The sequence below is a fragment of the Curcuma longa genome, chromosome 6, assembly GCF_044706935.1.
Source record: "Curcuma longa cultivar G26 ecotype Majalengka, Jawa Barat chromosome 6, ITB_CL_G26_1.1, whole genome shotgun sequence".
NCBI classification, from domain to species: Eukaryota; Viridiplantae; Streptophyta; class Magnoliopsida; order Zingiberales; family Zingiberaceae; genus Curcuma; species Curcuma longa.
In genome coordinates, this window is record NC_133866.1 from 3,574,310 (window position 1) to 3,597,359 (window position 23,050).

General features: G+C 34.5%; 2 protein-coding genes across 3 annotated transcripts; both read right to left on the minus strand.

Annotated features, from left to right (window-relative positions):
* Positions 1-961: 961 nt before the first annotated feature.
* Positions 962-6,661, minus strand: LOC141831265 (uncharacterized protein C57A10.07-like). Its single transcript, XM_074718672.1, has 3 exons — positions 5,614-6,661; positions 3,609-3,733; positions 962-1,530 (listed from the first exon to the last, which is right to left on the minus strand). Exons 1-3 carry the CDS (start codon positions 6,215-6,217, stop codon positions 1,210-1,212), a joined length of 1,050 nt encoding a protein of 349 aa, XP_074574773.1. The 5' UTR covers positions 6,218-6,661; the 3' UTR covers positions 962-1,209.
* Positions 6,662-8,409: 1,748 nt separating this feature from the next.
* On the minus strand, positions 8,410-21,945 carry LOC141831222 (protein ACTIVITY OF BC1 COMPLEX KINASE 1, chloroplastic). Of its 2 annotated transcripts, none has more exons than XM_074718634.1 (15): positions 21,794-21,945; positions 21,391-21,717; positions 21,090-21,296; positions 20,911-21,000; positions 20,675-20,821; positions 15,273-15,437; positions 14,898-15,038; positions 14,555-14,734; positions 11,651-11,846; positions 10,454-10,581; positions 10,139-10,210; positions 9,209-9,321; positions 8,975-9,122; positions 8,819-8,888; positions 8,410-8,723 (listed from the first exon to the last, which is right to left on the minus strand). In XM_074718634.1, the coding sequence occupies exons 2-15, from the start codon at positions 21,682-21,684 to the stop codon at positions 8,659-8,661; spliced, it is 2,016 nt and encodes a 671-aa protein (XP_074574735.1). In that variant the 5' UTR covers positions 21,685-21,717; positions 21,794-21,945; the 3' UTR covers positions 8,410-8,658. The 2 variants fall into 2 exon arrangements, with proteins under 2 accessions (XP_074574735.1, XP_074574736.1); XM_074718635.1 differs by having other exon boundaries at positions 21,806-21,943.
* Positions 21,946-23,050: the final 1,105 nt, after the last annotated feature.

The window sequence follows — 23,050 nt, forward strand, 5'->3', positions numbered from 1 at the left end:
AAAATTTAATAAAAATTTATTTATATATTTGTAATTCAAATATTTAATTTTTATAATTTTATTAATTTTTAAGATCATCCATTTGATTTTATAAAAAAAATTTTATCGATCATTAAAATAAATTTGAAAGCACATATAGGCCCCAACATCATGTGCTATTTGTAGGGTTTAGGGTTGTCACAGAGAGGGTTTTGCCTAGATTTGTTCAGGATTCGAACCCTTGCTACGGCGTCTTTTGCAGTAAGTCTGCTGCGTGGAGAACGCAATCAAAGGATGCTGGGCATCTGGATTGGCCGTCTCCGAGTTGTGCCTCGGGAGCGAAATTCATTCTATCTCATATCTTCACATTATAGTTCTAATGATCAATTAAATTAAATTAATAAGTTGAATATGTACCTGATCAATTAAACTAAATTAATAAATTGAATATATATATATATATATATATAGATTAAAATTGATTCATAAATAATATTCATGTTTAAATTTTGTGAATTGTGTTAGAATTCTTATAAATTTATAAATAAATAAATAAGTTTATAATATTTAACATATCAAATAAAATAAATTTAAAAAAATAAACAATTAAATAAGCTCTCATTACAATAATATTTAAATAAATCAAATTTAAATATATAAAAAAAACAAGAAGAAAATAAATCAAGTATCAATAAACATTTCAATAATTAATTTATCAAATCTATTATATCATCATTTATATTTAAAAAAATTTTAATATATTTTTATTATTATTAAATAAATTTTTAATTAAAATCAAACTCACACATAATTGAAAAATATAATCAAAACTGACTTAGAAAAGGAGAGATTTTCGACTTGAGTGGTTACCAATCTATGTATTGAACATGAAAGAATATGAAGTAAAATATTTAATTGAAGTGAGACAAAATCATCTATCTAATTAAAAGTTACAAAAAAAAAGCCATTTTAGCTATCAGAGTAGAAGAAACTAAAAACAATCTATGAAACATATGATGATACAAGCACACATTGTTGAACAAATATCCTAAGAAGCCTTTCGTTTCGGCGCAAACCTTGATCTTCAAGTTGTAACAACACTAATCGCGCCTTCGGTATACTTATGAATCTGAAAGGATGAGTTTATGCTTCATTGTACACACTGGAACTTAGGATTTGTTTCGTTAATCTCCGATGAAAATGATAGTAACCCGGCCGCAAGAGCTGAGACTACTTGGTCCAAGGAAGTGACCCGGGAAATGGAACTGGACCACAGTAGCTGAACAAGCCTTTTAGCTCAGGGCAACCGTCGGGGTAAGGGACAAACCGGTGAAATGGATCTCTGGTTAGTCTCTTCCGGTGAAGTGTACCGAAACATCCATATGGGTCTTCTTGAAACTGAGCCTGAGCAAGAGCTTCACCTTTCTCTGCAGCCTCCTGTGCCCCCGGGGCAGTCGGTGTACTGACATAGAAGAAACTCCCTTCTGGAAATCCTATCGCCGGACGGTGCAATTGTGCAAATCTTTCTCTCTTGAAATCGTAGCTTATGACCTGGCACCAGCATTGAACTGAATAAAATCATTTGTAAACCATGACGAACGATACACATGATACAAGCAAGAATGATAGAATTCAGTCGGCGGAATGTGAACCATAAGAGATAGGACCAAATAGAAAGTTAGCCATTATGCAACTACATTCAGATCTGGGTAGAAAATATTTTGTCTAAAACATGAGTATGAATGTTCAAGATATCAAAAAGAAAGGGGCAAACTAGAGTTTAAGCAACAGGTGGATCAGATAACTTCATTTTGCATATCTATCTACTTTAACTCAACTTGGCGTCGACTTTGTTCTTGAATTGGTCTGTCACCGAATTTCTCCTAATTCTTTTCCACTGATCATCTTCATCATGACTAGCTAGTTCAATTCCTCTTCGGTGATTAGTAAGGAAGCAACTGCTTTCACACTGCAACCAAAGCACACCCTTACGTTCTCTCTCCTTGTGCCACTGCAAAGGCCGCAACACTGCTCGAATGAGTGGTGACCTTCCGACAAGCTGCAAGAGCCAGATTCCACACTGCTCGACCACGCATAGACTAGAGCCCAAATGCATTCTTCAATTGATTAGCAAAGATTGAGGATTATATTGGTCGGTATGATATGACCACTCTTGAATGAATTTGATTTGCCAAAATGAAGCTCACTAGAGCTCTTAAGAAATTTTGGATAACGGAGTACTAAACTAAATTTGAGGAACTCCACATACATAGTGAAGCTAAAGAAGATCCTAGAATAATCCCTTATCTACTTCGTTGACACACTTATCAGAACCTCCACGTTCCATCATAGCCCTCCTACCGGAACCCCATCATCTTATAAGGCATCTTAAACAAAAAAAAAAGCATTAACTTAATCAATCGCAGAACTATCATCCAACGGGCAAAGGCCAACTCACAAAGTCAAAGACATCAAAATAACCACATAGAGTGTTGTTCGTATAACTAGAGCACTCCCCTAAACATGAAGTCACGCTCTCTAACTTTCGGAAGTGATGACAACATTGAATCCACAGACGATATCCTAGAAGCTATAAAGAGAGCTGAGGGAGATGCAATAGGAATTCATGTATAATCCAATCATACCAGAACCTCACTCGAATTCTTACAAAGTAGCATGGGTTAATCAAACTTCCCTTTTGATTACGCAAGATGAGATGAGCCTGTACACTAATAAAATTTGGTGATGTCCTCCCCGTGAATGTAGCTCATATCATTCTCAGTAGAGCTTGATTTTTTGAGCTCTCTACAACTCACCATGAGAGAGAAAACACCAACGTCTTTAAACACAATGGGCAAAATACAAAGTTGTTACCGTCCTAGCCTAACCTAGTTAAACCAAGACCCAGGTTTACCCAACCTTCATGGTACATCAAGGTGGTCTCTTCACCTTCTTACACATTTTTAATTTGAAAAAGAAGGGAAAGACATAATTGCCCTAGTAGCCGAGACCTTAAGGTTGTCTTAGATGAGTATCAAGACATGAGGAATTGCCACCTTTGTGCATGAGTAAACATGCAATAAACCTCATTCCCATGTAGCTAACCTCAATCACATTCATTAGAATCATGAATCAAGTCCTAAAACCTTGTATACGAAAATTTTTAGTAGTTTACTTTAATGACATCCAAATCTATAGCAAAGAGCATGACACCCACCTAGAAGGAATCCACCTAGTCCTTGAGACACTTTGAACTTAGAAATTGTCTGTCAACTTGAAGAAGTGCTCCTTACAATCCCAAATTCTCTACATGTGTGTTTATTATCTTTGGAATAAAGGTTCAGGCCATTGGTGATGTTTGTCGTTAACAAGAAGTTTAATCAATAAAGTGTTTGTGTTGTCATGATTCATTATGCAAAGGAAGATGAAATGAAATAGCATATTATGGCAACTATTCTATTACAAGATTATTAATTACCAAACATTGGACTAGCATCAACTCATTGCTCTAGATACATTCTAATACAATCCTAATTTTTAATTGGATTTTAAATTAGGAAATTCAAATTTAGAAAAGGTATGAGCTAACAGTTCAACATAGGAAATAATGATAGGAAAGTGAAGCTCACAGTAATATTCTGAGGGTATGAGCCTGTCAGTTCACGAAAACGACAAACGCTAAAAAGAAGGTTCTCAAAGCTATCCCGTGCATGTTCCTCTGTGAGTGCTCTATCCCTGACACTATCTTTGTGTCCTGTAAAGGAAGATTTAAAAAAAAAAAACTCAATGGAATGAGCAACCATAGCGCTGAAACAAAATAATGGTAGATCAAAAGACAGAGCAGACAACAATTGATGATGTAATCCTTTTGGAAAAGGCCTTGCGAATGTCAAAACTATGCAAGTCAAATTGGACATCTGATATATCCAAAACTTTGAGAATATTTCTTTGCGTGATAATAATACTTAAACTAAAAAGAATATCCATGTGTACTACATCTATATATCAATTTCCTATTTCATTTCCAATATTAATCATGGAGGAGGTAAAAATATTGTAATATCTAATCACCCAGACAATAAAAAACAACAAAGGAGTCAAATAATGTTGAAAGAGCAAACAAAGAACACAATTTGACCATTCAAACTGTAGGATGGATTTAATACTAAGGAAGGAACAAAACCTATATCATTAAGATACAATAAAAGTGATATGAAGCCAAAGAAAATAATAACTAGTACAGATACATGCAAAAAAATTCAATCAGAATACTAAAAAACATGTATAACATATACATAAAATCAGTATTTACATGTTGGCAGGGAGAGAAAAAGGGAACAAAGTACTTGGAGAATGGAGCTGGGTTCCATGATTCATGAATATAAACTCAATAATTTTTCTCTTCCGAATCTAAGACTAAACTAAGAGGTTCACAAGAAATGGAACAGTACTTTTAAATTCCTTAAGTTCATTATATCTTGCTGTCTTGCAATTAAATAGAAATATCTTCCTGATACTTGTAACATCTTTCTTTCCAATCCCTAACAAATAGACTTCTAGCAAGAAAGACATGGATGCATCCCTTCCCCTTAAGTTTTATTCACCATAAATGTATAGGACACCTCAAAAACAGAAAAAAAGGCTGAATATCAATTAATAAGGATGGCGCAGTTATGCTTTACCATGTTGCTTAATCATGCAAGATTGACCACTAAAAGGACTTTTCACATCAACCACAAAATCTGAGAGCCTTACTATCAGACTTTAAGTACATCTCCTATTTAGCTTGAAGATAACTAAAAGCTAAAACTCATAGGCTAACAAAGGATATAAAAATTGATCAAGACAGAAAGATTCACTACAAAACATACAAAAAATAATAGTAAAATATGTCATGATTTTGGTTGAATTAAGTAAAAGTTTGGGAAATGATGAATAGCCCATTTATTAAATTGGGGAAAGCTAGAGCTGGAAGATATGAGAGACAGTGTGAATCAACTACAAAATCATTTCAATGTTTCAGAGTGTGCATTTTCAATTAGATGATAAAAGTATGGTTGTAGAATTGATTTTCTCCATACCTCCATAATCAATTCCTTGGATAACACATTTACAATTAAGAAATACAACTAAGACACACCACTTTTTTGCCTTTGGGATTCAACAAAACTCTTCCTAATGATTTATATAATGGGTATCAAAGGATCGTATACACATTGTGACATGGCAGTCTTGAAACATACCAGTCATGGTAAATGTAAATAAATAAAAACTCCAAAACCTAGCATTTGAAAATTACAATTCTAGGTTTTCTTTTAGCTTTCAGACATGAACATGCACAATGAAGATGATGAATTTTAAGGCAGCCAAAGAGCCTTACAAAAGTAAATTTCACTTGACTTTTACAAGTTCACAAAGAGTTAAATTCAGGTTGTGCCAATCGAAATCAGCAACAATGCAAATTGAGAAAGAAATGAAAAATGTGTTTGCTCAAACCTAGTTCGTACTATTGAATATTTATCCTCTTCTTATAGCAGAGAGCAAATGATGAATTTTTATACAAACCCCCGGTGTCAATTGACATGAAAGTATGGAAGAAGGTAGCTTTACAAATAAAGGAATAAGCTATCATACCAAACCAGCCTTTAGACTCTGCAACAAACCAGTAACTTTGTGCTTCACTGCGAGGGCCGCCCTCCTTTCTGGTTTCCCCACCACTAAATAGAAGAAGTGCTCCCTCGTCCTTGGCTGCACTCTCCACTCCCACTTGGATGTGTGCCAAGAATGTAGCTGCCTGCCCCGGGTTCTTCTGATAGGGTTCTAGGAACCATGAATCCTCATTGTCAAACTTACCGCAGCTAGTGCTTGTGTAAATTGAATGTCCCGCAACCATCACAAGATTGTGAAGATTTGGCAGTGGATACGAGCCTGAGCTAAGACCCAAGTCATCACTTCTCCGGAAATCCATCATTCGAAGCTTCCTTTCGTACAAAGAAAGCACTACCAGGATGGCGATACCAAAGGACAGAGAGGTGAGAAAGACTGCAACTGGGTGAAGCTTGTAGAAGTAATAAATGCGGTTTGAGATAGAATGTATCATCCTGATGGGAGCGATAAATTGAGGATTCTTAGGCTTACGAAAGCTCTTCCTGGAGTTTCCCGACTCCAAATCGAAGTCACCTCGGGTGTAAGCATGAAAAGCTATGGGATTTCCTGATCCAAATGACTGATTGTTCATAATCGCATTCGGCAAGCAATCAACAAAGCTTCAATTAACCTCGAAAGACATCTACCGATCAGGAGAGCATAGAAGAAGGAAAAGGAAAAAAAAATCTAATTTTGCTACAAGATTTAGAGCAATATAAAGGCGAAACCAACAGAAATCAAGGTAAAGAAGAAAAAAAAAGAGGGATCTTCGACGTTTCCTCAAATAAACACAAGAAATTAGCGCAAAAACATTAAACAAACTAAAAACATGGGGAGATCGACGATTGACGTGACTTGAATAGCGACGATCCCTCAGATTCGCCGGTGACGGCGACGAGCGATCCCCGTGACGAGGAGGTCGACACCGGTGTGTAAACGGGATCCAAAATCACGAGAAGATTGAATGGGAAATGGAATCCAGGAATTGACTCCGAGGAAATGTCACTTGATCTTTCCCAGAATTTCTGAAAATTATAAAAATCAAAGGGCTCCTTAATTATCAAAATAAAGTAGCACCTCTCACACACTTCCTCAAATTCTAGGGTTTTTTTTTAATTCAGATTTTTTAATATCAATTAAATAAATATTTAAATGACCTAAAAACTCTAACGATATAAAATATAAAAATAATCTTAATAAAAAAATTAAAATTTTTTGAAGCTTCTAAAAAAAATTTGAATCGATATTTTTATCTATTTTTATCTAGATCATTACATATGTAAAATTACATCGGATAATAAATGTAAATTTTTAAATAAATTTAATTTTTATTTCAGTAAAAAATAAAATTCGTCATCTAATGGTCTACACAATCTCATTACCATCTATGAAGAGGATATTCGAAAAGCTATAATTGACCACGATGAAGGAAGATATTACCTCGACATAATCGAGATTTGATCTTTATCCACTTCAATAATTATGTTCCGTCGTAACCAACTCAATTATATCTCAAAGATAATAAATTTAGCTTTCATATATTATAGACTTATGATTCAATCGAGTCAAAAGTTATAACGTATTAACATTTACAATCAAAACCATCTCCAATGCATATGTGCATCATATTTTATCCCTATTCTCATGTTTTTTTCAAATGCTTCCACTCTTATAAACTCTCTCTAAGATCTAGGATGGTAAATAAATTAAATATTCACAAATAAAATTGATAAGAACTTGATTATATTTATTCAATAGGTACAAAATTAATTAAATAAATATATATTTGATTTATTAATATTTATGAACACAATAATAGCTGCAAATAAAAGCTTTTTATTAATTTTATAAATTAATATATAATATTAAGCTCACTAATCACATAAATAAATTTAAAACATAAAATTTTGAAACAATCATGTTCAAATTAAGAGTTACAGAACATCTAAACAAACGAATTAAATTCAAAATAAAATTAAACTTAAAAAAAAAATAAATAAGAGATTAATAGCATCTAAATTTAAATAATATTTAAACGAATCAAACTTATTTTTAAATTTTTTTTAATTTTAAGATGAATTTTGGTTTAGCCTCTAGTTCTTGAGTTTCTATATCAAACCTAAAAAATTAACTTGAACCATTATTACTTATGTATAAATATATATTAGTAAAACAGAATAACTAATTAAGAACATCAGTTTTCGAATTCTAATAGAAATTAATTAATATTTTAGAAATTAATAGAAGATCAGTATGCATAAACTGTACTCTAAATTACTCTCAAGGCGAATTAAAAAAAAAGGTTGTCTAACTATTAACAATAAATAAAATAAATATATCTTATATAGTTAATTAAAAGTCAATATATCTTATTAACTAATAATCTAATTAATTTAGAGATCCATCAATCAATCAACAGATGAATATTCGAGAAAATTTTTTTTAAAAACATTCTTTATTATTATTTTTGTTAAAAGAATGCTCTAAATTAAAAAAAAAACAAAAATTATTGCAGCACTATTAAAACAAATTTAACCAAATTAAAATAATTTCACTAAGTTAATTTTTAATATAATAATACTTTATATGTAATAATTTTAATCAATACTACCATAATAGAAATAAAATAAAGACATTTTCCAAATAAAAAATTAATAAAATGAAACACTGTTTTAATATTTTTTTAAAAAAATAAAAATGCCCCTTTTCACATAAAAGTGTCGAAGAAAGATTTTGTACACGGCCTATACTTATATTTGAATTAGTTGAACTTTACAAACAACATTATGAAATTATGAAGAGATTTACACCTTTAAGAAAGAAAACAAGCCTATTCGATCGATCGACCGATATAGCATTGCGATAGAGTTACAATAATTAGATTGTGTAAAGAACTCCAAAACTTGAGGGGCATATCGAGATCCCACTCGACAACAATGATGGTGAAACCATGACAACTTACCGATCGAATGGGACCGTTGAGGGGCACATCGAGATCCCACTCGACGACAATGATGGTGAAACCATGACAACTTACCGGTCGGATAGGATGGTATCAGTCCATGCGAGCATAAAATCGCGTGTCACATTCGGCAAGTCTGCAAACAATCGATATGTAATATGTCTTAATTTGGCATCCCAGAAGAGTTTCTAATGTGCCAAGGTAAAACAATAAGGGTGCCAGATGCTTCACCTTGCAGGACCTCCAAAGCAACAGAGGGAATATCAATCTGATCCTCGACCAACCGATATACATCTACGAGCTGCGAACGGGAATCGGGCAAATTTCAGTAAACTAGTGAGGGTGGAAAGAACTCCAAGAATGCAAATTTTCGAATAAATTGTCGACCTCTTGAATGTGAAGCTTGGAATCTTCAGTCAAAGCCATGATCATTTGACGACGAATCCCTGAATCAATGAGGAACATACGAGCTCCATCCTTTATGGTTTCTGTGAGATCCAATTTCTTCGCGACTTGCAAGCTCCTCGAACTACGACTGAACAGACATCAAACAAAAAAGATCAAGAAATAATGAAAATGAAATTGAAACGATGAACATGTTTCCCGGTGTATGTTACAGACCTGTTGCTATGTTGTAATGCAGGATTGCTGCTCATCTTGGCCACATTTTCCTTTGCAAGAACGATGAGGTTTTCAAGTCTTTTCCACTGGAACACTCCATCCTTAAACAAAACCTACAAAGACATAAAAGCGAGTAAATATATCGTGCGGTATCCTTTAGATTCAAGTTTGTTCTATCTACCTGAAACGGCTCGAAGATGATTTTAATTTATCAAACACAACCACACTGTATGATAAGTCAATTGTTTAGTTTCATTTTATTTTACTAATTCCTTTTTTGTGTGTGTTTAGAAGCAATCTTAATATGAGAACACTTTGCGATGCATATGCGGTATGTGGATGCATATTCGACCGATATTTAACAAAAGTTAACATTAAAATGTTGACAGTGATGCAGAACATGGCAGCCATAAACTGTATAAAATAAGAAAATTACATCTATCCTTTAACATGTTCACTGTCACTAGGCTTAGCAATCAGTATAAAAGCAAACTTTTCATGTTGACCTAATTGGTGATTGATCAGTTGAACAAGTTTTGTCGGTTTATATGACAAACTGATCTTATCAAATCAATATGGATTTGAATTTTAACAAATTAGATACCGGTTTAGTGTGTATAATCTTATGTGATCACAAGTAGATGCAATGTGATCCCTCATTGCACAAGTTTGTGGCTGCAGAAGAAGGCTATATTTTTCGAAACAATGGCCATTCTTAGTTCAATTGTTCTGATCTCATGTCCAAAATGATACTCCAGATCTATAATTCTTCAATTTGACACCGAGTAAATTAAACGACGACTAAAATGGTAACCGCTTTTATCTGAATCTTTTTGAGTTGGATAGATAGCAAACATAAAGTAACGCATACATAAACATTTATGGTATTCAAGCTTAGAAGAAAGAATTCTATGTCGCGTAGCAATAAACCTGAATGAGACGTTCCCGGAGAGCAGGGTTTGGATCTGTCAAAAGACGCTTTGCTATATATGGATAAGCAACCTAGATAGACAGAATTTTCCAGTAAGAAAAATACAAATTATGTAAGTAATCGATACATGTATATATAATATGACAATTACTGAAAATGTTACCAGTAATCAAGAAGATCTCTCCAGATATTTAACATAATACAGAAGTAGAAGATACATTTACATATTTGCGTGCATAAGTTACGAAAAAGTATATGTATAATAAAGAACTGCTCTCTGGCTAGATACTTGCAATAATAGCATCTTAATTTACCTCGAGAAATTTGAAATCCGGCTTGAGTGTGAAGCAAATTCCTTCTTGAGTCAAGAGGGAACGAATAACAAGAGAAAATCTCACTGGAATACGGATTGGATAATTGTACACAAGCTGATTGAACTTCCCTGAAAGAAACATTTATTTTACTGTAAAAAACTATTTTCAAGATTGTTAGAGGTCCGCAAAAAAAGGTAAACCCAGAAATTATGGATCAATAAAATCTTATTAAACATTATTTTAAAAGTGTCACAATCAAACTTGGTTACAAATACAAGCATAAGAAGCTCTACAGTTAGACCTCAGAATATGCACCAATCAAATAAGAGCTTCCAATCATTCGAAACTAATTCAGTTAAACATATTCAATGTCTTCTGTTGATTCTCAACAAATTTAAACTGTACATGGACAGCATTTAACATTCCATTAACTTAATTGACTGTAATACAAATAAAAGCTAGGTCATTGAGTCTGAAGAAGATTACTTATGCCACTACATTGGCCACAATAAGATAACAAAAATTGTTCATGAGAATGGACCCCAAATATGTCATAAAAAACACAAGAACGTTTGGATAATGATGGTAAGTGCTAGTGTTTTTTTTTTATCTTATGGAAAATAGTTGTGAAACCTTTCTATGCGAGATTTGAAGGAATTGCAAAACCAAAATATGGATAACATCGCTGCAACTATTAGAGGGCGTTGGTTGTTTTTTTTAAAAAAATAATTATAAATAAATAAACAATAAAAAGGAATAAATTCATACATAGTAAAAGTTAATAATTTCTTTGTGAACAAAATGTTTAGTTTTTTCCACATGCCTTTGCAAATTCACATTAAATTACACAAACTTATTCAGAATATTTGCTCTTTCTACATTCCACATCGTGCTATGGATGAGGTTCAGAAAATATCAAGAGATGTTTGTTTATTATTCCACACAAGTTCAATAACAGTGATCATTACGCAAGATACTTCTAACAACTGAAACCAATGTTGCAAAAGCTTCTTCAACTCATAGATGTACAGATTCTCGTGAAATGGTATACTCAATTCATCAAACATTGCATTTAAGATTACTTGAAAACGGATTGAAAACCCGAGGAAAATTGCAGATATAAAATTGAGAATAAATACTAATATGAAAAAGCTGGAATGCAAGGTTTGAACAAAAAATGTAGGCAAGAACTTGTACCAGTGACGATTCGAAAATTGAAGTCAGACAATCCTTTGCCAACTGAATTTTGCCAGATAGCCTCTAGGGCTGGAATAATGGGAGAGACATCTGTGTCTTTAGCAAGAAAGCCAAGCCTTGTAAAGTCATTTGCCATTTCAGCATAATCCTCATTGACAGCATGGACAACAGCATCAATCAAGATTTGCTTATTTAGCTGAAACCAAATGATGGAGATTCAACAAAAGGAAAATGAGTCATGTGTCAGAACAAGTCAAAAGGCTAGTTCTAAAACTGTGAAAATTAAGAACAAGAATACTGAAACATGTCCTATGCTCCAAATTCCAAATTATTAAACATACTTTTCTTGGAATTTCCAACCATTTAGTTCATAAATTAATTATTAGAAGCAGAGAGCTAGAATTGGATAATGCTCACATTCCACAACGTAGGCATAGGTTAAAGTCAGTTACTTTTGTGGTGGAGCAAACTGTTTATGGACACCAAAAAAATGATCGACTTTAGCCTCGTGCACTGTTGGTAGATGAAATCTATTCTCTTCTACAACTTTAATGCATGGACTTCTTTTCTCAATTATAAAGATGGCAACTGGAATTCCTCCATTACATTCTTCAAAATGTACTTTGAGAGGCAAATCTCCAAAAATAATCATGAACTCTTGAACTAGAAAAAGAAATAATCACTTCTCTCCTTTAAGATTGGCCATGGCCACATGCCTCCTTTTACTCCAAATGAAGACAACAAAGTTGAACCCTACCACCATTGACTTTATTTTCACTAGCAAGCAATATGAAGAAGAGAACTATATCACAGAAACCATGTCTATGTTTTTTTTGAATTTGAACCAATGTATTACCAAAGAGCACTTAACTTGTGTATTACCAAACACGAGGATATACCATCCAAATGAAGTTGAACATCATGGGCATTTCTTCTATCACTGCTCTTACTTCTATTTCCATATTTCAATCATTTTCAACAGAAAGAAATAATTTTCTTAAGGTGGGGCCAATTTGTAGAAATTATGAATGCTTGTCAGCTTGTTCCTAGTAAATTATAGAGAACTACCCACTAGAACCGTGGAGCACATTAGAAATAGTGTTAACACTCTCTAGAAAAATAAGTATGCATAGTGGGCCTTCATTCCAACCATTCCCATCATATGCGTCATTACCAAGTGCGCAATCATGAATAAGTATATGTTTTAGTTCAACATTTTAAATCTCGTGTTGTGCCGATTGACATGGGGGAATTTATCGTTCCGACTACAAATTGGAATCGTACTGGCACCGCGACCCCTGCAACAGCTTTTGTGGGGTCACAAAGAGGGTGTCACGACTCCTATAGAGGTCGTCGCGGGGGCGCGGAGGCTGCCACAGGTCGCGGAGGGTGCCACGACTCCCATGGCGGCCTCCATGGGGTCGCGACAATAGTTGTGATTTTTTTTTTCAATTTTTATTTTTTATTTAATTATTTTATTTTAGAAGTTGAATTTTTTATTTTTTAAACAGCTATTTCTTTTCCCCTATAAAAATTTTCCTTCTTAATTTTTTTCTATTTTATCCATTAATTTTTTTCTTCCTTATTATTTTTTTCCTCTTTCATTCATTTTTTTTCCAAAAAAAACCTAATAGAGAAAAAACAAAACCTCTTATTACTACTAATAAACTAAATCATTTTATATATAAATTAGATTTAATTTTAAATTGATCAAAATATATCTAAATTAAATATAACTTAAACTTTCTTAATGGACTTCAATTACCCTAAATCGATTTTTACTTAATAAGAATCAAACATTTCATGAGATAATATCAAAACTTAAACTCAAAATTTAACTTAATAATAAGTATTTATAATGATCAAATGTTAATAAAAATATTTTTAATTAATATATTTTATATTTTGAAGGAGAGCTTTGATGCAACGATAAAGTTGTTGCCATGTAGCCTTGTGGTTATGAGTTCAAGTCGGGAAAACAATCTCTTGCAATACAAGGTAAGGTTGCGTACAATATATATAATGTGATCTGACCTTTCTCTAGATCCCGTATTAGCGAGAGCTTCGTGCACCAGACTACCCTTTTAATATATTTTATATTTTAAAAAGTATCAAAATCATATCCGCATGGCACGATACAGTACCAAAACCATATTGTTCCCGTCATATACCGAAACTCTAGCATGACTCAAAATTTTAAACCTTGCTTTAGTCAATAGAAGTTCAAGGAGCAAGCAATAGGATGTTTACTTGTTCTCTACCACACCCTATCTTTCTTTCTCGACTAACATGTTTTAGTACATGCATGCAAAAGAGTGGGAAAAAACAAATAACAAACAACACTTTGGATAACAGTACAGTCTAACTCAGAAAACATCCAAGTTAAGCAAGTTATTCTAGAACATCAACAAGAAAAATAACCTTTAGGCATCAAATTATTGCTAAATGGCATTGTCTTAAACTTTTTGTTTGTTAGGCACTGTGAGTTTGTCATTTTTTCCCTGGAAAATGTTACAACAAACTAGTAAACAGATAAGTAGAGAAGGAATAGGAAAAAAATGAAGACAAGTAAAGGACTATGTACCATAGTTGATGAACAATATATTTTTTAAAAAAAAACTTTGACGACACATTATTGCTTCAGTTGTATGTGTAAACATATAGATGAGATAATTCTTACTTCCTATCCAGTTAAGAATAATAAAGAAAGGCTTTTCTTGCATGCTATCTTACTAAAGAACCAGATTTCCAATACCCAACGGAAAGCCCAAAAGCAGTAAATATAAAAAAGAATGAAATATGTCATGCAACTTATATCAGCAAAAGAATTACTCTGTAAAATATTGAATAACAAAGAAAACAACATTTATGTACAAGATAACCTGAAAGTTATTTCCAACTCACTTGACTAAGGACAGCTACATTTCCAAAGTCAACATAAGCAATACGTCCATCGCGCATGGCAAAAATATTTCCAGGATGTGGATCTCCATGGAATAATCCAAATTCTAACAATTGTCTCAAAGCAGCACTAACACCAATTGTCAAGAATCCATTTACATCAATCCCTGCTTCCTTAATGGCCTGATGATTACAAACAAAAATAGAAAAAGTTAACTAATATGTACAATTACTAAATCTCTTTTTTCCCCCTTTCACTTAACTATTAAGACGTACAAGTTTCAGAAAATTAAAATGAAATAAGTCAAATGCAATTACAGAAATAGTTTTCTATTTGCACATTAACCTGAGGATTAGTACACCGAATGCCATCAATCCATTCCATTACTAAAACACGTGAACCTGAGAATTGTTTATAAACTCGTGGGATCTTGACAGTTGGGTCATCTTTGAAATTTTCGATGAAGTCCTCAATGTTCCGAGCTTCCTGTATGAAAACAAGGATTAAAAAAACAACAGCACCTACTTTATGTGTTTTTGTGACATCTTTACTTGAATGAACTCTGCCTTATTGTAGAAGTTAACTGAGATTTTCCTTTTAGAAGAAATTTTCAAAAGGAGGATAGTATACTTCTTTAGTCCACTAAAACAAAGATTAGAAGCTATTGTGTAAGGAAGAAAATCAATTCAAAGAGGTGTAATCAATGGAGAGCAGACTTACAAGAGTATAGTCAAGTTCTTCCAATAGTTTCTCACCAAATTCATCAACAATAAGCTCTGCATTGCAGCCTAGTTTCTGCAGACTGATACCGTTCAAGAATGAAGCCAAAGTACGAAACAGGAAAAGGTCACGGTAAATTATGGGCTCTATCTGTGGCCTTAGCACCTGAAGACATGAGTCACTTCATAAGCAAAACACTTGAAAGACTAGAAATTACCATGCAATAAGTTGTTGATTACCATTAACCAAGATAAGATTAGATGATAATGGAAAAATTATAAAAAACTGGTTGTACAAAGGGACACAAGAACATAATTATAACTATCAATTTGGATTGGATCTGCTGGGTTGGCCCGCCCTGCCAAGCAATTTAGGCGGGTAGGGTTGAAACTTTATTAACCAATTTTAAGATGAGTTCAGATGGATTGACTCGCCTAAGCCCGCGACCCGCGTGAGTTGGCCTGCGGCGGGCTTGGGTTGGTCCGCGGATTGAGAAAGCTTATTTATTTATTTTAAATTTTAAAATTAAAGTAGAAAATTCAATGAATTAGCAAGCTTGATCTGTCTAAATTACAATTCAAGCTTAAAAATTACAACTTAAGTTTAAAATTTTCAACTTCATCAATTTAAACTGTAATTCAAATTTAATATTTTTTTATTTTTTGACAAGCCTGTGGGTTTGCCCGCCTAACCCGCAACCCGTCTTGGGTTGGGTTGGGTTGGAAATTTTTCAACCCGCCAAGTTGGTCGGTTGACCCGCTCAGCCATATGATGAGTTTTTAGTAGGTTGGCCCGTCCCGCTATGGGTTGACCCGTTTGACAACTCTAAACATAATTAGGACCAAAGAAGTAGAATTATATTTTATACTAAAAGGTGATAATTTCTACCCTATATTGCTCTTCTATTTAATCTAAATAGTGATTTCATAGTTGCTAAAAATTACTTTGGAAACTCTTATCTCATCTATAATCCTTCCATTAAAGTGTGTTGGATTAGTTGTGTTCGAATAGCCAAATAGTTCTATAACATGCATAATTGTAAATCAAATAACCTTCTTATACCATGTCGTGTTGGTTAGCATGGGTGGAATTCACCATTCCGCCCACTGACCGACACTAGCATGGGTACCAAGTCGAGACCACCGCAACCTCGTGGCATCCTCTGTTTATTTCTTTATTATTTTTCATTTTCATTTTTTTTTTTTTAGACAGTTAATTCAAATTCCTTTCTCTATTCCTTTCCCTCCCTTAATTTTTTTCTCCTTGATCCGTTAATTGTTTTCCTCCATCATTATTTTTTTCCCTCCTTCATTCATCTACGAGGATAAATAAAGGCGGAAAAAACCTCTTTACTTCTTTAACAATGGTTAATTTTTCCCTCCATCTGTCAACGAGATAAACAAGCAAAAAAACCTCTTAAAGGATGATTAATTTTTTTCTCTTTTTCATTTGTCCACGGGATATACAAAGAAAAATAAACCTCTTTAAGATAGAGGAAACAAATCAAGGTTTAAAATTTCGTGTTGTGCTAGAGTTTTGGTATATAACCAGAACGATACAATTTCAATACTTTTTACATTTGATCATTTTAGATGCTTATTATTAAATTAAATTTGAGATGTTGAATGTTGAGTTAAAGTTTTGATATTGTCTCATGAAATGTTTAATTCTTATTAGGTAAAAGTCGATTTAGGTTAATTGAAGTCCATTAAGAAGGTTTAAGCTATATTTAATTTAGATATATTTTGATCAGTTTAAAATTAAATCTAATTTATATATAAAATGATTTAGTTTATTAGTAGTTTAAACCTAATAAGGGATTTTGTTTTTCCTCTATTTACCATTAAGAGGTATTTTTTCTCTTTATTTATTTTAATGGAGGAAAAAATAATGAATGAAAGAGAAAAAAATAATAAGGAAGAAAAAATAGATAAAAGAGAAAAAAATTAAGGAAAAAATTTAATAGGGAAAAAATAGTTGTTTAAAAAATAAAAAATTCAACTTCTAAAATTAAATAGAAATAAAAAAATCAAAACAAATAGAACCACGACTATTGCTATAAGTGCCACGATCGCACAACGGCCTCCGCGGGAAGTCATGGCACCCTCTGTGACCCCGCAACAACCTCCACATAGAAAGTCACAATACCCTCTGCAACCTCGCAGAGGCCGTCGCAGGGGTCACAGTACCCACCTCGATCACGAGGTCGTCGCGTCACGATGTCAATTGATGAATGGAACGGTAAATTCTGTCCATGCCGACTCGGCACAACAAGAGTTTTAAAATGCTAAAAAATTATTAGAAAAAATAATTAATATAATATAATTTCTAAACGTATAAAATATACTACTATGAATTAAATTATAGTATATATAAATTTGGTTTAATTTTAATCTAATCAAATTAAATCCAATTTAAACCTACTTTATCCTACCATGTCTACTGGTAAAATTCAACCCTAAATTTATCTTTACTTAATAAGCATCAAACATTTCACTAGATAATATCGAAACTTGAACTCAGCATTCAACATCTCAAATATAACTCAATAGTAAACATCGATAACAATCAAATATTAATAAAAATAGTTTTAATTAATATATTTATATTTTTAAAAATACCAAAATTGTATTGGTACGGTATGATATGATACTAAAATCATATTGTTCAAAGTCATAAATTAAAACTTCGACATGATTCAAAATTTTAAACCTTACTTTTGGCATTGACAAATTGACCTGTAGCCCCAAACGCATAAGAAGATTCTCACTCAATAGCAATAGGACTTGCATAGCAATCTTAAAGCTTGAACCACTAAGGATTTTCACTTGAAATGACCCTATACATCCATATACTATGGTTGAATCCAATAAGGTGGTTTGGCACTACAGATCACACAGTTTAAAAAATTGTTTTGCAGCAATTGGCACAAGTGAAGTTTATCATTGCCCACCAACTGGCATACAAAGCATGGCGAACACTCAATACACGTGAGGCAAGGGCAAGGTCATGAGGCTTATATAAGTCGCAAAGGGAGGTGAGAGCCAAAGTAGGAGGCAAAGGTGAAGGCAGAAACCATATACAATTCATGTATTATGTGAGGATTCTAACTTGAGACAGTGAAGGTTTTGTCAGCCACTGTACTTCATGAGCCATGATCGAAGACCAACATAGAAGCAAGAGGCAAGTCACATGTCACATAAGGGTTGGTTTTATGACTTTTGTCTCTCGTGCAATACATTCGATGAGATAAGCCTCCTCCTCCTCCTCTTCCTCCTCTTCATTGATACCACCAATACCATGTGTAGTTTTATTCCATTAGATGATTATACTCTAGCTGAGAATAAAGCTTTAAACTTTGATATATCACACTCTAGGATATCTAGGTGTCCACAAAAATACGACACATGATCGAACCATCGCAAAAGCTAAGCTTCCTAGTCCCCACAAATGATTATCTCCGCACGCTTCAGAAAATGCAGACCGAAGATGTACCTTTTGCAATTATCCAATGGGAAACAACTAGCCATACTCTATTATAGTGTCAATTTGTGAAATTTGGATGGAAGAAGCTTGATTCATTCACCCACTTCTACAGAAAACTCAATTTAAGAACCACTTTGTCTAACACCTAACACCATGTGAACATCAACACATGCAAACAAGCACAAAAATTTTGTTGGTGTTGCATTGCAATGTTATGGGCCATTTGCATTGAATGAAAGTACCCTCTATGCACTAGGCAACACCCAACCCAAACTTGATGTTTACTAATGGTTGACTAAATTCTTTGTCACTCTTCCCCTTGCACACTCTCTTCATATCTACTCTTGCATATACTTTCATTGTGCTTCCACTTTTCTCAATATTAAATTATTCAATCAGTTTCTGGTATGCCTTTTCCTTAAAATGGACCAATGAGATGCCCTCTATTTTCAACAATTTATATGAAGTACATATTTGTATTATTACTATTGATGAAAACAAATAAAAATAGAAATAGCAATGGCACTAAGCAAGACATAATCCAATTCCAATCTTTGCATCACCTTTATAGGTGGCAAGGCAAGGTATGGTTCTTTTACCCATCGTAACAATGCAAATCACAATGGGATGTGATGGGTAAAGATATTTAGGTGACAATATTAGACTACTAATGACAAATATATTAAAAATAAATTTTTGTTTAACCAATCATGTGAGGCAAGTGGGTTAAATGGGGTAAGGCTAGCGTAAATTCTTAGCCTTTTGCCACCCAATTTAGTTCTACATGGTGAGTTTTGGGTTAATAAAGAGGATAGATAAGCCTAGATGGGTGAACTATGAATAACTCAAGCTTAACTCTTGAGCATTTTGAAATAATAGCATGGTTTGAAATCTCGTACCATGTCGGCGAAACGATCAAAACATATCATTCTAGTAAATCACCGAAACTCAATACCACTCGGCACCAAGATTCAAAATCTTGAGTTGTGATGTAGTTTCAATCTTTGCCCGAAAGATACTGTTCTAGTATCATGTCGATGTTCCAATGCACGGTGCAAGTGACAGATTAGAGGTTGAAGGAGAAAGGAGATGAAGCAAAGGATGGGCGTACAACATCGAGTTTTGGTAATTTACTGAAATTATATGTTTCTACTGTTTCGCCCGGCATGGTACAAGATTTAAAACTTGCTTGACACAGATTCATTCTATGCTTCATCTCCTTCCTTATTAAATTCTAATCAATTACCAACACCATACATCAAAACATTGGCATGACATCAAAACAGTATCATTCCAATCGAAGATCAAAACTTCGGCACGGCTGAAATTTTGAACCTTTAACGATAGTTTGGTGAGTGATCTCATTTAAGCAAGTGATGACAATTGATATGAAAGTGTTTCTGATTCTAAGCATGGTAAAGTATTGAAAAGGATTGTTTGTGTGATGAAGTAGCCATCATTTGGCTTCACATGTCTATGAGTTACACTTCGGGTCTTAATGGAGACATTAAGTCTTAATTGAGGGAGATTGTCACACCCTACTTTTATCCCACATGGTGAGTTATGAGCTAATAAAAAAGATTAGAAAGCTTAGATGAGTGAGCTATTATTAATTGAAAAGCATTTTGGACTAGTGAATGGTCCTGAGTGAATGAGACACATCTCTCATTTAAGCAGGTCATGACATCCTTGTGACCTATTGAATATCACTTTCAAATTTTCATCCATCACTAATCAGCAATGCAGATGATGTGCACCAGCCTCACTATCACGGTCACCAACCCAACCAAAAGAGTTTAAGTCTCATCCAAACAAGACATTATCATCTCAAGAAACAATATGAAAAAAAAGAGAGAGTAGCTACGAGCAGTGATTTATTATGACCAATAAAAAGTTTAGGTTGATGGTCTATGAACCTTTATTGCAACATCCTCTCCTGTTTCGCGCAGAGTGGCACGATAGACTTGGCCTAAGCTGGCAGCTGCAATTGTTTGTGATGATATTTTGCTGAACACCTGTTCAAGAGGTTGACCAAGCTCCTCTTCAATGATAGCAAAAGCCACCTGCAATTAAGTCCGCCAATCAAATCCATCAGCAGTCCTAGCGAATGAAGAACAATCAAGTGGCATTGCAGTAGTACTTGAAAATCTACCTGATTGGGGAAAGGGGGAACGTCATCTTGCAGAATGCAAAGCTCATTCATGTAATCTTCTCGAATTATATCAGGTCGATTTGCAAGCACCTAATCAACCATTGCATCAAGTATCAGTTACCTTCCACTAAACCACACGTCACCAGCGAAGGCTACAAGAATATGGATACGACATTGACCTGGCCAGCCTTGATAAAAGATGGGCCAAGATCACAGAGAAGATTGCGAAGTTGTCGAGCACGGTAAGGGACGACTTCCTCATCCCGTCCAACTAAACAGTCGTAGGTGAGGGCAGACCAGTACAATCCCAAGTTCCAGACGATTTCCACGCCGCGGGCGAGAAGCGACAGAGTGGAACCTCTGGATTCCAGAACCTTGTTCCTGACCTAACACATCATTTCTACTATCTCCATCAAGGCGAAAACTTTAATAACCCAATAGATTGGAGGGGGGAAACGTCTAGTTGTCGAGGGTTCGTACTGTATCAGGTGTGTATTTCCGGAAGGGGATGCAGACGCCGCGCTCGATGTCGAGCTGCTCCATGGCGCTGGTCATCTTCTCGGCCTGCTCGTTCCTCCGCTGTAACGGGACCATCTTCGCAGGTGAGGACGACGTCGCCGCAGCAGCCGAAATGGGGAGCCGCGCCCGTCGGCTCTTCCTCTTCCTGAGCGGCACGACGACGCCGTTGCAGCTGGAGACGTGGCCGCTCCATCCTGGCAAGAAGTGGCGCGACGCACCCGAAGAAATCGAGATCTTTGCCGAGCAGAAACCCATCAAAATTCAATCTTTTAGCTATAAATCTCAAGCCTGCAAGAGGAGCAATGAAATCAAAAAGCGCGACCGCGAAAAGGCCGTTCGATTCACTACGAAGCACCAAGCATACAAACAGACTGACGCAGTCCCAACTTCAAAGGAGCTGCACTGCCACTGCATCACAAAGCGTGGAAAGAACACTGTTCAAGCGAAAATCCGCCATGAAAATTCTGAGAGCTCTTCCTTCTCGTCGATTTGATTGGAGCACAAGGGGGAATCGGAATCGGGAGCAGGCCTCGAACTAAGAACAGAAGCCGGTTAGGTTACGACTCAACAGGTTGCGTGGAGGACTCTGCGTGACACGTGTCTCCTTCGGCTCCACAAATGAGCCACTTCCACGTAGCCACACAACCCCACAATCTCATCCAGAAATTTATTATATTTAAACACAATTTATTTTATGAATATTATTATAAAAAAATAAATTATATATTGATCTTGGACATTTTACTTATAAAATTTTGATATTCTGCGTGATCCTGTGCGCAATACCCTGACCCACCGCCGCCGCCCGCCGCTGTCGCCACCGTCGTCCGACCACCAGGCGCGATCGATGCGCCACTTGTCGGCGCTCCGTTTGTCATCAGATTCCGATCAGATAGTGGCGTCGGAATCCGACGGAACTTCGTGGACAAAACAGGAGCGCATAGTGAGGGGCGACGTTTTCTGGACAAATTACGTCGAAATCTGCGCCACTATCTCCGCATTTCCAACCAAATTGCATCGGCGCCAGCGCACATCAATGGCGATGGCCGGTGGTGGCTCGGACGGCGCGGCGAGGGCGATGACAGCGATGATGGATCAGGAAGTCGCGCATGGATCGCGCACGAGTTTATCGCGCACATAGTAAATCCGTATTAATGATGGATATATAATTAAAAATAAATTATATATTGTTCTTGGACATGTTACTTATAAATTATTAAATTAAAAATTATTTATCTTTTAAATGTCTTTAAAAAATACATTTTATCTAGTTTTAACTTTAAATTTTTATTTTGTAAAAATCTAACAAAAGAGCTTTCATTTTCATTATAAATAGCTGAGAAGAACAAAAGTGCTTCATTATTGTTATATTTTTATTCTTTAATGAATAAATTATTTAGATAATAATTAAGAAGGATAAAATAGATATTTTAAAATTAAATAAAAATATTTTAACAGTAAAATAAAATTAGTAAGAAAAAGTGCCCCGTTTTTACAAAAACCCCTTTTTCAAAAAAATAAAATAGCATCCTAATAAATTTTTTATCCTAAAAATATCTTTATTTTAATGTTACAGTAAGTATTATAAAATATTATATAGAATTTTGATGTTACAAAATTA